Genomic DNA, 17,434 nt, shown 5'->3' with positions numbered 1-17,434 from the left:
AATTTTTTATACTATTTTAGTCATCCGTTCAAATGAAATATGTATATCTAAGGAATTTGAGTCTTGAATCAATTCACAGGTTACCCTTTTTATTCATTAAGAACTAACAAAAAAGGCAATTATAACCCAACTCAAGGAAAGTTCTTCAATAATTGCAATAAGAGCCTTCGTTGCTTCTTTACTCATCGAACCTCTTAAAATTTCAATAAAACGATTCTTATTATTTTTTTTTTTTTTTTTTGTAATTTCACAACCTTAATCAGAGAATACACTTAATTTTATGTTAAATTGGAAGCAATCCACCGCAAATAATTGTCAACTCTGACGTATATTGAAGGGTCATTAGAACCACAGTCTCTGTTACCACCAGTAGCCACACCATACTGTACGTGTACATATCGCAGACCAAAATTGTATGGCGCAATATAAAATAGCGGTCCACCTGAATCACCTTTACAAGTATCGATTTGGTTCTCTCCACCGGCACATAGTTGTTTATGGCTGCACTTAATCGCTACGTGTATTTGTTGACAATACTCAATGGTTTTTATTGGAACACGAGCTTTTTGTAGAATTGTAGCTTTAGAGCGATTGTCTATATGACCCCATCCAGCTATCATCATGTAACTTAAAGAGTTATTTCTTGATCTATCCGTTATAGGCAAGCAGACCGGTTTTACATTGGCTTTCGAAAAAAAACCAAAATTACGTTAAGATAATTTATCATGTTTTTTACGAGGTCTGAAAACTTACATCGAATTACAGCATTGGTGACAAGTCGCAGCAATGCAATATCATCGGAGAACTTGCTGGGATCAAAGTCGTTATTATAAATAACCTTTTCTATGTTAATTTCTTGTGTTGGTGGAGCACATTTCTTTTTTTCACCCTCGCCTTCACAGTCTTCAATGGATTCGGTATTATGTTCACCCAAGCGCACACTTACCCTAAAATTGAATTTCTATCAATTACAAGTTGTCTTGTAGGTAACCTATACGAAAAAAAAAATAATTTAAAAGTCTTACAGTTGTTTTCTTCCAGCCCAGATGCAATGAGCTGCAGTGAGAACATATCTTTCATGGATTAAACTTCCACCACAGTTAATCGTTCTTTCGACACCATCAGAATATATTAGCAAAGCCATCCATGGAAATTCGGAGAGATTAGCATTTTCTCCATTAGCAACTCGATTAGCATCACTTTTTCCGCAGTTTGTTTGTTGTTGTAACAAGTCTAATCCAGCTTGGACATAATCTTCCGATCTTTCAACACCCGCACGTCTGATGGGTGTAGATGTGGTGATTGAGGGTGAAACTGTGGTTTTTACTGAAACTTTTTCAACAGATTGACCCAAGACAGATTCTGAGGTGGTAAGTGGTGGTAAAGTTGTGATTTGTATTGGAGCTGTTTCTTTACGTTCAGCCATGACGTACTTTGAAGTGGTAACTGGAAAAGAAGCTATCGTTTGTACTGGAGCTATTTCTCGGCGTTCACCCACGACGGACTTAAAAGTGGTGACTGGAAGTGAAGTTGTAGTCTGTACAGAAGTTGTTTCATAGCCAATAACACTTTTTGGATCACAACAAAAATGATGCTAGAAATTTTTTGAATTAAAATTTGCATTAAAAAAAAAGTATTTATCATGAAGTTTTTACTCACAATATTTCTGGATATCCCACAGAAGGATTGTCGCACGAAACTACTTACTGGAGGTGGCAAAGGTTTAGTGGGATATCTTCTGCTAAGCTCGGTGATTGTGGTACAATTTAGAAATGCAACACAAATTCCAGAATTTTTGCAGGGCCGAAGATCTGCAAAAAGAAATTTTTAATGACAGTATGTCAAAATAAGTTAAGAAAGGGTTTATTTTTCTATCAACATAAAAAATCGCAATTGGTTAAAACAGAAGTGTTTATGTTTATATGAGACCGAAAAAAAATTAAATTCCCGATTGGGTATGAATTTGTTTACCATCAAGAACCAAGAAAGTTCTCCATAGCTCCGAGATACATTAACTAACTTTTATTTATCTCGAAAAAAACACCCTTTCACCTTGAATAGTTGAATAAATTCTTTTGGTTTCATCGAATTTTTCAGATTTATCAAAAAAAAATTATTTTTTATAACTATCACAAAAGAAATAAGAAATCTCTTTTCAAGTCTATTTGATTCATTGCAAGTAGGTACTCGTATAAAATGACATTTACACATAATTTTACAAACAAACCGTTTTTATTAATATTATAATTTATTAATAAAACTTACTTCCATATGTTCTATCAACTGCAAAAATTATCATCAATATTAATATCAACAAAATCTTTACACTTTTCATCCTTGACATTGCAGTAAACTTTTGCATGTTAAGGAAATAGATCTTGCACTCTGACACTGACTGAAAACTCGAACTTCTTAGATTGCGTTTCCAAATGAGACTAATGAACTATAAACATTTTTATTTAACAACAATCATCAGTAACCTCCACCTATTTTTTGAGATTCTAAGCCATGGGTGTTTCGAGGTTTCGACTACAATGGATTCAAGCCTTATCACTCACTACTTCTCTTTACTTATACTACGGTGACCATCCGTCCCGGTTAACCCGGGACGTACCCGTATTTCTACAGCTTGTCCCGGGTTTTTATTAAAGAAACCCGGGACGTATAAGTGTCCCGTATTTTGTAATTTGTCCGGTGATTGTCCCGTATTTGGACATTCTCTGATTTTTGTACTCAATATTTTAAATACTTTGTACGGAAAACAAGAAAACAGTGGCTGGAAATTTTTTTCTAATTTTTCGCATAAAGCATTAACCTAGTACGCTGCTGAAGCAAAACTAGTCTCCAAAGTCAAAAAACGTTTGCTGCAAGAAAAATTCGCTGAAAAATCTCCATATATTCTAGCATAGGTAAGAATTTCGTTACCTAAGCTGCGTATTGTGCAACGAATAGCTAAATTTTGTGCTGGTTTTGTATGAAAATTTTCGATTCGCCCCTAGACTAGGCTAGAGGCTGTTAAAAAACATCTCAACCGATTTTGATTAAAAAATATTTTTTTAGAAGTTATTAATAGACATTATTATAAAACCATTTTCTTGATTTCTGATTTCATAAACGACTTAAATGATTTCAACAAAAACGCTCTTGATATTAAAATAAGGAAAAATTATGCAAACTCGTTTAAAAAATTTAATTTTTTTTTTTTGAAAAATCAATATTTTAAAAACGATCAAACGAATTTTTCATCTGTCCCGGGTTTCGCTTCCAGAAATATGGTCACCGTACTTATACACCATCTAATCAAATCGAGAAAACAAAAAGCCATTATACATACACATGTAGTGGTTAATCAAATTTTTACGACCACCTAGAAAAATTTTTGATTCTTACAACCTTATTTTCAAAGTTGTGATCTCCTATGGAGCAGATCACAACTCACAACAACTTGACGAAAAATTGTGACTCACCAAGTTGTGGCTGTGGGGGAGAATCGGGGTACCTATTAGTTTATTTTTTTTTTAATGAAATTATGTCTTCTTTCACTTTTGCCTTTTCTGACATTTGTATATTTTTATCAACATTTTAGAAAGAAAAAATAAAAATCTATTTCCCGTTTTTAGACCAGGATCGATAATTTTTGAAACCAAAAAAAAAATAATAGTAGGATGAAACCCATTGGAAAATTAGGTGAATACGATACAAATTAAAGGAAAAATAAATTACGAGAATTTTCGATTTAAAATTAGGGTGTTTTTTTTGATATTCAGTCATATTCTTTTCTAAAAAAAATTAATTTCAAAAACTCCTCTGGAAAAAATCCGTTATTCAAAGATTAAAAAACCAACATCTCAATTGAATTTGCGGTTCAAAGAATTAAGGAAAGATGCATTAAGAAAATTGAAAAATTATGAGAGTCTTTGAAAATAAAATTTGAAAAAGAAATGATTTTACAAAAAAAAAACGAAGCTTCTGTTTATTAATTTTACTAACATTGATTGTCTCTTATTATTTACCGACTTCCAAAAAGGAGGAGGTATTCAATTCGTCTGTATTTTTTTTTTTTTTTTGTGTTTGTTACCTCATAACTTTGGACTGAGTGAACCATTTATTCTTTTTGTATAGGATAGCTGGTGGCTGCAATGTGGTCCCATTTCAATTTCGTTCAGTTCAGTAGGAACTATAAGAAAAACCATAAAACCCAGTTTTAGCCATGGAAGTCGGTTTTGTTTTTTGATAAAAATGATTATTTAGTTGACTTATGAACAATTGATTTATTTTTTTAAGAGGTATCACCAAATGATTATATTTACAAAAAACAAAATTTACTTAATTTTTTCTCGAAAATGCATTTCAGGATTTGAATGACGTCTGGTAGGGCAAATGCTGCCAAAAAACCCCTGGGACCAAACTTTTGAAATCCTCTATGAACTTTGTTAAGATTTTTTTAGTGTCAAAATCGAATGTTTTACAAAAAAGACAAAAACTAAATCTACAGGTTTAAGTAGCAAATAGCAATCAGTACAAAGTGAAAGCGAAAGAGAGAACGATGTTCGAAATTAATTTGAAAAGTAGATAAATGTTATCGGCCTAAAAATTCTAATTCCTAATTCTAGGTTTTGTAGAACTGTTAACCTGTCAAAACGTTGTGGTCATTCAATCATTCCGCTATACTTTATATAATTATCGCGGTAAGTGCGTTTATTTATTTTTATTTTTTTTTGTTTTTTTTTGTAAACAACCGCAAATTAAAAATGTATGTTGATAATTATTTAAATTCGAAAAAAAACATTTTTTCAATTTCAACTCAAAGTGTAATATTTTGAGGAAAGTTGTTTTTGTGCGTTCTCACAAAATTGTTTTCTTTAAGTTGTTGACATCTTTACACTGTCTATCGTGAAAGGTTATAGTTCTCACTCATGTTTGAGGAGATACCTATTTAAATTATTTTTTTATACAAAAAAGTTATTTTGTATTTTTAATCTTCATTTTATAAAAATATTGAATAACCCCTACAAAAAAGTGAAAAACGTAAGTATGTAACTTGATGGGTACTTAGTCATAGACAAAAACCATTTACCTCTCAAGGATTTCAGTTACCTTATATCATTCAGCACTATTCATGTGAGTGAAAATGTTTTCACCTGGAGTTTTAGCCGAGGGGAATAAGCTACTAAACTAGTTTCTCGTTCTTGGCCTTAATTTATGTAAGAAAAGAGCTGTTGCTTACCTCGCATATTACTTTCAAGACGTGAACAACTTTTCACCCTGAACTCATAATAAGGAAAAAGTGAAATTAAATTTTTTCGAGTGTTCAAGTGAAACCCACAATAGTGCTAATTTAAAATGAACCATAATGAATTTAAAACCTTGTACGCTACTGATGCGAAACGAAATTTTTCGTTGGTCTCCACGAGGACAACGAAATACTTGCGAAATCTCGAAGGAAAAATATTCACAAATTGCAAAACATAGAAAAAGCAAACACGCATCTCAGAAAGGCATGCAATGACAAAATGAACAACAAAAAACTCAAATGCCATTTTTCCGCACGCAATATTATTGTCCCCGGCAATTGTTTGTGTGCGAAAAAGAAGTGTAGACTTTTTAATTTCGCAGTGTCGAACAGCGTACTGCAGAACGAACGTTTACGATTTCGTTTTGTCATTTTTTGTACGGAATTTTTCGTTTCGCATCAGCACCATACTAGGCTTAAAGAAGCATACTGTAAAATTTTTCACATTAACTTTAATATCGATTTTCCTATGGAATACTTGCAAAAATGAGTTAGAAATCTAAGATTTTATTGCTAAAATAATGTTTTTGCCTACTCTTTCCGCAAAAAAAATTTTAAAAAATTGTTTTAATAAAACGATCTTTTCTTTTTGTTGCTGATCTGTATAATTTTTTTTTTTCAAGCTGTAATTCCCTGTAACAATCCCAATAAGATATTATTATTAAAGGTAATTCGGATAATTTGGGCTATTTATTTAGGTTAATATAAAAATAAATTTTTTAGGTAAATAATTTTTAGTGAACTATGTCACTTGAAGTGATGAGAATCAACAAGAACGAACAATACATTTCAATTTTGTTTTTTATTTCTTTTTTTTGTTTTTGTAAGTAAATGTATACAGGAATATTTGGACTATAAAACTGCTGAGATTTTATTGGTCCTCTTAAATATGTACTGCAGAACGAATTTTCCAAATAACTTCTTTTATTTCAGTGTAAAAAACCGTCGAAAAATAATGATTTCTTCTCAAAACCAAACTCTACCTCCTTGACTACTTGTAAATAGCCTCCAATATTCTCGCATGCTACAAGACAACTTCGTGTATATGGTCTCATGCTCTTATCTCTGTTGTTGTAATAAAAAAAAAAAGTATCTCAGTCTCAGTTCTTCGCAAACAATCTTATATATACTTAACACTTTATTCTTTTAGCTCCGATCGGAGTTCACTCAGTTCAGTCGTTTACTAGCGGCCGATTAAGAAGGTTCGTTATTTTATTACGGTTGGTTAAGGCAAAAATCCAGCGGCCACGTGGGTGTCTTTTTGTGTTTTTCTAATAAAACATCTAATTTTCAACAAATTTATGAAATTTTGTTGAGTGTTTTACAAATTTATACAAAATCTTTAATCATATTAATGAAAACACAATAAATTTTGAATTAAATCAAGAGTTTAAGTGCTGTATAGAAAGAAAGTTACAATTAATCATACAAGTGTCATTTCTACGCATCAATCTTTTTCACATAGGAAGTCTGTCAAGTAGGTATTTATTATATTAATTAAAACTCCTATACTTTTTGAATTAAAACATAATGCGTAGAGAAAACAAATTTATGTTATAACAAAGCACCTATCCCAGCTGAATTATGTAGATTATTTTATCATTCCAATTGAATTGATGAATACATTACTTAAAGTGAATTAAAGGCGGCTGGTATGTTTATGATTTTTACTTTTCTATTGCTCCTTATCAGGGTCAAGTGAAAAATTAATAATCTTTAATACAAGACAAGTAAAATAAAGTACACCAACCGGTTTATTCAGAGAAAAAAAAAAAGTTGTATTAGGCGCATGAATTGTTAGTATGAAAATTCCCTTGCGCTCCCCTAGGTCAACACTTCTTTCCTTGTTAAGTTTATAGAGAACAAAACATTATTCTAATAGGGTTCGGTTTAAAATTTGTATCTAAAAAAATTATCTAATTTGTGCTCGCCGTCATAAATGACTTTAAACATTAATAGATGTATTTCACTTAATCTTGAGAAGTAATTTATGCCTAAAAAATAATTTGTGCCTATGAGAATTAGGTCTAAAGTTTAATTGTTATTGCCTAAAATTTTATTTAATTTCATCCATGCAAAATCTAGCGACTTTTTTTCTCTCTTTTAATTCATTTGAATTTTAAAATACGTTTCTTTGAAACACGGTGATAAAATATGTTTTTTTATTTCGAAAACTCAGCATTTAAGGGGGGAAATCCCTCTGGACGATAGCTTTTTCAATAATTTTTTTTTTTGGAAACCGAAAGCATTCATCGAATTTGGAAAAGTATATGATATTATTGACATTAAGAAGTATTGATACAATTTTTTTTTTGAAGTAAAAAAAAGAAAAAAATGGCGGCTCTACAGCTCTTTAAAATTGACGCCTCGTGTTTGCGCCGTGCAATGCCCAGGCCCATAAAATTTTATTTATAATCAAAAAAGAAATTTTTTTCCAAAAAAATATATTGATACTCATTGATTGAACCTAAATTTAGTACAAAATAGTGTAAAATAAAAATTAGAGACAAAAAAAAAAAACGAATAAACACAATGTTTTATCATAAACAAATTCTTAAAAAAAATATTTATTGTAAAAATATTATTGGACTTTTAGGTTCATACAATGGCCAATTATATAACGAGTAATTTGCATTTCATTTCAAGTCGATAGCTTCATTAGTTTTTGAGTTACGTTGCACGGCGCGGAAAAAACGCGTTTCGAGAAAAATGCATTTAAAGTTTTCGTTTTCGTACTGTGGTAGGTTCGGAGCCCATGGGTTTCGGGACTATCTAGGGACTTTTGAGGCTTCATTTAAGGCTTAGACCACTGAAAATAGTTTATTCGGTTGATAAAAAAATTTACTAGGCAACAAAAAAATAGTGCAAAAATAAAAAATTCCCCCCTTAATTAAGTTATATAAATCCGAACCCTGTTGAATTTCTAATACTTAACAATGAGAGAAATTTCTCTCAAATTTTTGTTTTTGTATTTTTCAATTATTTAATAAAAAGATGTATGTATGTATACATATAGATATACGAAGGCAAAGGCACCGGTTTTGCCGGTCTCGCACTCTTAAGTTTAAGAAGGAACATTGTCAATTGTTTATCTTTTTTTGTTTTGTTTTGTTTATTTTTGTGTTATCAAAAAAAGTTATTGAACTATTCGGTGGAATAAAAAAAAACGTGTTGAACATATGAACATGTATGTAGTTATCATTGTGAATGATGAATGAAAAACGAAGGGTGAAAAGGAATTTATATAGGTATTGTAATGGTGTAGGTACTTTATGATTTGTGCATTTGCATTTAAATACCTACCTATGTTTCTTTTATAGATAAAAACAAAATAAAATTATGAAATGAAGGTCAGAGTTAAAAAAGTGAATTTATCTTCTATTATTTAAGTACCTACCTATAAAATATATACACATGCATATTGCATATGTACCTATATCTGTCTGTCTGTAGGTACTTATATTATTCGTCATTCTCTTTTTTAAGAACTTTGTTAACAGTTTATTTTAATTGAAGGAGTAATTTTGAAAATGTTTTTTGTAAAATCCCTCGGATTACTTTAAACAGAGGAAAGATTTCTGATGTAATTTAATTACTTGATGTTTTTTATGCAAATTAAACATATTTACCTACCTACATAAAAAATATAATTTTTACTTTCGATATAGGTACTATAGGGCAAGTTTAGGATTCGTAAAAAAAATCGAACTCGAGATAACAATTTTACATGACATTACGATGATGGAGAAAGACAGACAGACAGACAGAATTGCCGGACCCACTTTTTTGGCAGTCTGTCTGTCTGTCTGTCTGTGTGTCTGTCTCTATCTGGAGCTGCAGCCTAAACGAGTGAAGTGATTTTCTTCAAACTTGGTGGTTAGCAGTTTTTGGTGATTCCCTAGAGGGGAAATTGAAATTTTTTTTTTATGACCAAAACTAACGGTACCTGCCATGTAACGGAAATAGAAAAGTTAATTTTTTTCAAAAACGGCTGTAACGATTTTGATTAAAATTTTTGTGTGTAGTAGGTACTACACATAATAGCCAACTTTTTAAATAAAAAAAATATTTTTTGTACCGTTATTAACGGTACCTGTCATAGAACGGTTTTTTTCGTTTCTGAATATCTCGTACAACATTAACCCGATTTAAATGAAAATTTTTATACAAAAGTGTGTAAGTAAAGATAATATTAAAATTTTAGAAAATTTTCAAAAAACGCATTTTTGGTTCTTTTAAAAATATTTCAAAATTTTTTTTTGAAAAATCAATTTTTTGAAAACGAATCAATGAAAAATTTTGAAATTTAGTTTTTATGTGTAAATTAATTATTTCTTCAAAATGGCATACCAACTTTTTATTTGAAAAATGTTAAAAAACTTTTATATATAAAAAATTATTTTTTTAAAAAACGGCTCCTACAATTTTCGAAAATTTTTTTCTAAAAATACCTTTTTATACAAGAAATAAAATGGCATATTTTTTATTTTTTTTAAGATAATTTAAAACGGAGTTTAATTTATTATAAAAACAGATTTAATTTTTTATACTACTTATGAAATTTCTTCAAAATATCAAATTTTTAATTTCTTGAATGAAAAGCTTTAACATTATAGTTACTTTAAGCATAAGAGCAAGTACGTGCGACCCCAGTCGTGCAATTTATTTAAATTATTTATGTGTTCTTTTGGTGTTTCCCAGTGAGTTAACTCTTTGATAAAAATACAATTTTTGTATTGAAATCATTGGGTTTTTCGAAATGTTTTAACTGTTGCAAAAGAAAAAGCTTTCAAATTTAGAAACATACATTTCATACTTAATTAAAAAAAAGTTTACAAAAATATTAAACGTTGTTTTTTAAATAACTTAAATACCTTTTCAACCTCCAAATAATAATAATAAACAATAACAAATAATTTTTTTTTTGTATGAGCCGTTTAAAAATAAACTGCACGACTGGGGTCGCACGTACTTGCTCTTATGGTAAAAGTTACTCTAATGTTAAAGCTTTTCATTGAACAAAATAAGGTATATAATATTTTCACGGAATTTCATAAGTGGAAAAAAAATAAAATCTGTTTTTATAAATAACACTGTGCAAGTCGAAATTCTTGACAGGCGCGCGAATAACTGTTTCGCCCTATTTCGGACCCGAGAAATCCATTGGCATCATTAGTTTTTCGATTTATCGGTACGACTTCGAACAAAATTTTTTATGAAAGTTTTTTCAATTATTTTGAGAGTTTCCCACTGTTTTTAGTCATTTTTCAACCAAAAACAATATTTATATTGCTAATAATTCTGCTCAAACGTTATTAGCTACCAGATGAAAGACATTATAAACAATTTTGAACAATTTATTTGAAAATTTAGTGATTTTTTTTGAAAAAATTTAAAAAAATCGAAATATTTTACATTGTTAATCGTTTTTTCGCTGTTTTTGTTCTCTTTTGCACAAATACATTGCATGTTTTAAATTAAAAATTAATTTAACTGTTAATTTAGCGTTGGTTAAACTTCGACAGTCTATCGATAGCATCGATAACAAAAAAATATCGAGTATATCGATACTTCACAAAACTATCGATAGTTTCAATACTTCCAAATTATTTTACCACAAGGCTACCGATATTATCGATAGCTTTGAAATTAATTAAACACAATTTGAACTACAAGTTGAGTTTTCGTTTGACATTGGATAAAAACAACGAATTAACATAGTGTTTGGTAGATATCGATAGTTTCCATTATCGATTGTATCGATAGTTTTGAGAAAAAACTATCGATAATATCGGTAATCTTGTGGTAAAATAATTTGGAAGTATTGAAACTATCGATAGTTTTGTGAAGTATCGATATACTCGATATTTTTTGGTTATCGATGCTATCGATAGACTGTCGAAGTTTAACCAACACTAAATTAACAGTTAAATTAATTTTTAATGGAAATCATGCAATGTATTTGTGCAAAAGAGAACAAAAACAGCGAAAAAACGATTAACAATGTAAAAAATTTCGATTTTTTAAAATTTTTTCAAAAAAAAAACACTAAATTTTCAAATAAATTATTCAAAATTGTTTATAATGTCTTTCTACTGGTATCAAGTAAACTTGATAATTGGAAAACCTGTTCGGGGTTATGAATTCACAAGTGGCAGCGGTGGTGCGATGCGTAGTGCATCGGCCTCCCAACCGCTAGGTCGTGGGTTCAAGCCCAGCTTGGGCAATTTTCAAAATTAATTGAACATAAGCGACTTAGCACCACTGAAAGGAGTCTGATGATCGGGTTGGTTCCCGTGAAATAGCTATAACTCCAGCCTATGAACTTGGTGGTAACACACACAAGTTGTTGTTGTTCATTCAAAACCTTCAGTAGCAAATAACGTTTGAGCAGAATTATTAACAATATAAATATTGTTTTTGGATGAAAAATGACTAAAACAAGTGGAAAATTCTCAAAATAATTGAAAATCTTTCAAAAAAAATTTTTTTCGAAGTCGTACCGATAAATCGAAAAACTAATGACGCCAATCGATTTCTCGGGTCCGAAATAGGGCGAAACAGTTAATCGCACACCTGTCTCAAAAAATTTTTCAAAAAACTTGCACAGTGTAATTAAATACCCTTTTAAATGATCTTTTTCAAAAAACTAAGTATGTATTTCTTGTATAAAAATGAATTTTTAGAAAAATTTTTTCGAAAATCGTTAGAGCCATTTTAAAAAAAAATTATTTTTTACATATAAAAAATTTCTAACATTTTTCAAAAATAAAGTTAGTATGCCATTTTGATTTTTCATAAAAAAATTTTGAAATATTTTTTAAAAATTCAAAAATGTGTTTTTTGAAAATTTAATTTTTTTTTAAATAACGATAGTTTAAACGTTTCTGTACAAAAATTTTGGTCGAAATATGTTTTGTCGTTTACCAGAAATTCATAAATCAAAAAAACCATTCTATGGCAGTTACCGTTCAAAAAATATTATTTTTATTTCCAAAGGAAGCTTTTATGTATTACACTACACAAACAAATTTTAGTCAAAATCGTTAGAGCCGTTTTTGAAAAAAATTAACTTTTCTATTTCCCTTATATGAAAGGTACCGTTAGTTTTGGTCCTAAAAAAAAATTTCAATTTGTCCGGGAATCACCCAAAACTGTTAACTACCAAGTTTGAAGGAAATCGCTCCATTAGTTTAGGTGGTAGCTCGAGGTACACACAGACAGACAGACGGACAGACAGACAGAATTGCCGGACCTACTTTTATGGCATTCTCCATCATCGTAATGTCATGTAAAATTGTTATCTCGAGTTCGATGTTTTTTACGAATCCTAAACTTGCCCTATAGTAGGAACCTATATCGCAAGTAAAAATGTAGGTATTTAAAAAATTTCAAAAAAAAAGGAAGAATTTATTGTTTTACATATTCAAACAAGATTTCAAAAATAACATTAATCCGTTTTGAAAAAAATTAATAAAAAAAAAAAAAAATAACAAATCAATTTTTGCATGTAAAAATCGAAAACTGATATTTTTCAAAATTGTTCTTTTCTTTTAAATCAAGATGACAAGAACAAAACAAGGTAAATACTCTTTCCAACCTAAATTATTAACTATAAATGGGCAGTCAAATAATCCTGAAAGTGCTTTTGATTTAAATTTTTTGAAATCGGTTAAGATAAGTCCTTTACGAGAAAGTCAGAAATCTAGGAAACGGTTCAATAGCGAGTATCATTAATAAAACAGTTCAAAAAATATTTTTTGAATTAAGAATATTTTTTTTTAATTTGAAATGTGTACTTAGCTCTCTAAGCTTTGTTTTTGAATTATAAGCGCACCAATCCACTTTCCCTCCACTTTTTAAAAATTTTCCAAAAATCCCTCTTTTTAATATTTAAATGCCTTTTTGTTTGTTAAAGAGGTCACATGACAGCACATCTTGTTTGATTTGCTCAAAATCTTTTTGACATTAAAAAATTGAAAAGGCATTTTTCCACCCTGACGTAGCAGCGTGCGATATATATATATATTTTTATTTTTACATACATAAACACAAAAAAAATAGTAAAATCACGTTCATCATCTATTTAATTATTTTTTCCAGTTGATAATTAAGACATTTTAAGCACCATGACATACGACTGCTATCTTGTTCTTCAAGACTCCACCGTCTTGCCAGGACGTTCCTTTGGAAGTCGTCAAGAACGAGATGGAGAAGTTGTTTTCCAAACTGGTATGGTTGGTTATCCAGAATCGATGACTGATCGATCATATCGAGGACAAATATTAGTTCTTACTTATCCACTGGTTGGAAACTACGGAGTCCCTGATACAACCGAAGTCGACGAACACGGTCTTTTGAAGCATTTCGAATGGACTGCTGGAATATCCATATCAGCTTTGGTAGTTGGAGAAATTTGCGATACTCCATCTCATTGGCGTGCAAAGCAAACTCTATCAAAATGGATGGAGAATGAAGGTATTCCCGGAATCAGTGATATCGATACTCGTGCTTTGACAAAGAAAATTCGAGAACATGGCTCACTTTTGGGTCGGATTGTTTATGAAATCCCTGCCAATCCTGAGACCCTTCTATTCCAAGATCCCAATGAGAGAAATTTAGTTGCAGAGTGTTCAGTTAAGACTCCGGTGGTCTTTAACGAATCCGGTTCTCCTAGAATATGTGCTATTGATTGTGGACTGAAATTGAACCAAATAAGATGTTTCGTAGAACGTGGAGCTCGTGTGGAATTGGTTCCATGGAATCATGAATTGGACGAAAACGAATTCGAAGGTTTGTTTTTGAGCAACGGTCCAGGTGATCCAGTTGTGTGTAAAGATACCGTAGCTCAAGTTAAGAAGGTTTTGAATAATGGAAAACGTCCAATTTTTGGAATCTGTTTGGGACATCAGCTATTGTCCACTGCAGCTGGGTGTAAGACCTTCAAAATGAAATACGGTAACCGTGGACACAATTTGCCTTGTGTTCATCAAGGAACGGGACGCTGTTTTATGACATCCCAGAATCATGGATTTGCTGTTGACACCAAAACCCTTCCTTCCGATTGGGAACCTTTATTTACAAACGCCAACGATCACACCAACGAGGGTATCATTCACAAAGATAAACCCTATTTTTCGGTCCAATTCCATCCAGAACATACTGCTGGTCCCGAAGATTTGGAAATGCTGTTTGATGTGTTTCTAGATGCTGTTCGAAATGCTGATCAATCAGGAAAAAGCCTGCGTGAACAATTGAATGACAAACTAACTTATGTGCCAACACCTGAATCTATTTTGGAAGAACGACCACGAAAAGTTCTTATCCTTGGATCAGGAGGCTTATCTATTGGACAAGCTGGAGAGTTTGATTACTCAGGATCCCAAGCTATCAAGGCAATGAAAGAGGAGAAAATTCAAACAATCTTGATCAATCCCAATATTGCAACCGTTCAAACTTCAAAAGGTCTAGCTGATAAATGCTATTTCCTACCCTTGACACCGGAATACGTTGAGCAAGTTATAAAAGCTGAACGTCCAAATGGAGTTCTACTGACATTTGGTGGTCAAACGGCATTGAATTGTGGTGTAGAACTAGAAAGAGCTGGTGTCTTCAAACGGTACAATGTCAAGATTCTTGGAACTCCAATAAAATCAATCATCGAAACTGAAGACCGAAAAATATTTGCCGATCGTGTTAACGAAATCGGCGAGAAAGTTGCACCTTCAGAGATTGCTTATTCTGTAGAAGAAGCCTTAGCTGCTGCAGAATCCTTAGGTTATCCAGTGATGGCTCGAGCAGCTTTCTCACTTGGAGGACTTGGATCAGGTTTTGCCAATAATCAAGAAGAATTGAAAAATCTTGCTGAACAAGCTTTAGCGCATTCAAGCCAATTGATCATTGACAAGTCTCTAAAAGGTTGGAAGGAAGTTGAATACGAAGTCGTTAGAGATGCTTTCGATAATTGCATCACTGTGTGTAATATGGAAAACCTTGATCCCTTGGGAATTCATACTGGAGAAAGTATTGTAGTTGCACCATCTCAGACCCTTTCGAATAAAGAGTACAACATGCTTCGGACAACAGCTATTAAGGTCATCCGACACTTTGGGGTCGTTGGTGAGTGCAACATTCAATACGCCTTGAATCCCTTCTCCGAGCAATACTACATTATTGAAGTCAACGCCAGGTTGTCTAGGAGTTCTGCCTTGGCTAGTAAGGCAACTGGTTACCCATTGGCTTATGTGGCAGCCAAACTTTCGTTAGGAGTTGCCCTCCCAACAATTAAGAACTCGGTCACTGGAGTGACAACAGCCTGTTTCGAGCCAAGTTTAGATTATTGTGTGGTTAAGATCCCTCGATGGGATTTGGCCAAATTCATTCGAGTTAGCAAGAATATTGGCAGTTCGATGAAGAGTGTGGGTGAGGTAATGGCAATTGGGCGAAACTTTGAGGAAGCCTTCCAGAAGGCACTTCGAATGGTTGATGGAAATGTCAATGGTTTCGATCCCTATTTGCAACCAGTCAAAGAAGAGGAGCTAACTGAACCAACAGACAGGCGTCCATTTGTTCTTGCTGCAGCTCTCAAAGCAAATTATACAATCGACCGGTTGCATGAATTGACCAAAATTGATCGTTGGTTTTTGAGCAAAATGGAGAATATAATTGAGTTCCAAGGAATTTTGGAAGCCAATGGAACTCATCTGACTCACGATCTGATTGTTAAAGCCAAGAAGATGGGTTATTCTGATAAACAAATTGCTGCAGCAACAAAGAGCACAGAGCTGGCTGTTCGTCGTCAAAGGCAGGAGATGGGAATTGTTCCGTTTGTTAAACAAATCGATACCGTTGCTGGAGAATGGCCAGCTGCAACGAACTATTTGTACTTAACATACAATGCTTCCGAACATGATTTGGATTTCCCTGGAAACTTTACAACTGTGGTAGGTTCTGGAGTGTATCGCATTGGTTCATCTGTTGAGTTCGATTGGTGTGCTGTTGGTTGTCTCCGAGAGCTTCGCAAATTGGGCAAATCTACCATTATGATTAACTATAATCCGGAAACCGTTTCGACGGATTACGATATGTGTGATCGTTTGTATTTTGAAGAAATATCTTTCGAAGTGGTCATGGATGTCTATGAGATGGAAAAATCCGATGGAATCATTGTTTCCATGGGCGGACAGTTGCCAAACAATATCGCAATGGATTTGCATCGTCAGCAAGCTAAGGTTCTGGGAACTTCTCCTGAATCTATTGATAGTGCAGAGAATCGTTTTAAGTTTTCCCGAATGTTGGACCGTAAAGGTATTTTGCAACCTCGTTGGAAGGAGCTTACCAATCTTCAGTCTGCCATTGAGTTCTGTGAAGAGGTTGGCTATCCATGTTTAGTTCGACCATCGTATGTTTTGTCTGGAGCAGCAATGAATGTAGCCTATTCTAACCAAGATCTAGAGACCTATTTGAATGCTGCTTCATTAGTCAGCAAGGAACATCCAGTAGTTATTTCAAAGTTTTTGACTGAAGCGAAAGAAATCGATGTTGATGCAGTTGCAGCTGATGGAGAAATCCTATGCATGGCTGTATCGGAGCATGTTGAAAATGCAGGAGTTCATTCGGGAGATGCAACTTTGGTAACTCCGCCACAAGATTTGAATCCGGAAACTTTGGAGAATATAAAACGTATCACAAGGGATTTGGCATCTTTGCTAGATGTAACAGGACCCTTCAATATGCAACTTATAGCCAAGAATAACGAACTGAAGGTCATTGAGTGCAATGTGAGAGTATCTAGATCATTCCCATTTGTTTCAAAGACTCTTAATCATGATTTTGTTGCAACTGCTACTCGTGCGATTATTGGTATGACTGTAGATCCTGTCGAAGTGCTTCATGGAGTTGGAAAAGTTGGTGTCAAAGTGCCACAATTCAGTTTTGCACGTCTTGCTGGTGCAGATGTACAGTTGGGAGTTGAAATGGCATCAACTGGTGAAGTAGCATGTTTTGGTGACAATCGATATGAGGCCTATTTGAAAGCTATGATGTCTACTGGATTTCAGATACCGAAAAAAGCTATTCTTTTATCTATTGGTAGTTTCAAGGTGAGAAACACAAATATTAATTTATTATTTTGATCTTTAT

At 32.4% G+C, this 17,434-nt stretch overlaps 2 protein-coding genes across 2 annotated transcripts in view; one reads left to right on the top strand and one right to left on the bottom strand.

The window, feature by feature from the left end:
- Positions 1 to 254: 254 nt before the first annotated feature.
- On the bottom strand, positions 255 to 2,792 carry LOC129910671 (serine protease grass-like). Its single transcript, XM_055988140.1, has 5 exons — positions 2,266 to 2,792; positions 1,660 to 1,811; positions 1,026 to 1,594; positions 754 to 947; positions 255 to 685 (listed from the first exon to the last, which is right to left on the bottom strand). Exons 1-5 carry the CDS (start codon positions 2,360 to 2,362, stop codon positions 279 to 281), a joined length of 1,419 nt encoding a protein of 472 aa, XP_055844115.1. The 5' UTR covers positions 2,363 to 2,792; the 3' UTR covers positions 255 to 278.
- A 3,671-nt stretch (positions 2,793 to 6,463) lies between these two features.
- LOC129910666 (CAD protein) overlaps positions 6,464 to 17,434 on the top strand; it is a 26,257-nt gene continuing 15,286 nt past the window's right edge. Inside the window, exons 1-2 of the mRNA XM_055988126.1 lie at positions 6,464 to 6,770; positions 13,397 to 17,394. Of these exons, the coding sequence (XP_055844101.1) occupies positions 13,423 to 17,394 (3,972 nt within the window). The 5' untranslated portion in view covers positions 6,464 to 6,770; positions 13,397 to 13,422. The remainder of the gene's footprint in view (positions 6,771 to 13,396; positions 17,395 to 17,434) is intronic.

Source organism: Episyrphus balteatus, chromosome 2 (assembly GCF_945859705.1).
Source record: "Episyrphus balteatus chromosome 2, idEpiBalt1.1, whole genome shotgun sequence".
Lineage (NCBI taxonomy): Eukaryota > Metazoa > Arthropoda > Insecta > Diptera > Syrphidae > Episyrphus > Episyrphus balteatus.
Note: the sequence above shows the minus strand (reverse complement) of the source record. Positions and strands in the feature narration are given on the sequence as shown.

What these genes read in the sequence shown, in the direction of transcription:
- LOC129910671 (XM_055988140.1), bottom strand. Translation starts at nt 2,362, where the DNA reads ATGCAAAAGTTTACTGCAATGTCAAGGATGAAAAGTGTAAAGATTTTG. An exon ending in GTGGGATATCCAGAAATATT is followed by an intron (nt 1,595 to 1,659) that starts GTGAGTAAAAAC and finishes AAAAATTTCTAG; the next exon opens with CATCATTTTTGTTGTGATCC. An exon ending in CACCAATGCTGTAATTCGAT is followed by an intron (nt 686 to 753) that starts GTAAGTTTTCAG and finishes TTTTTTCGAAAG; the next exon opens with CCAATGTAAAACCGGTCTGC.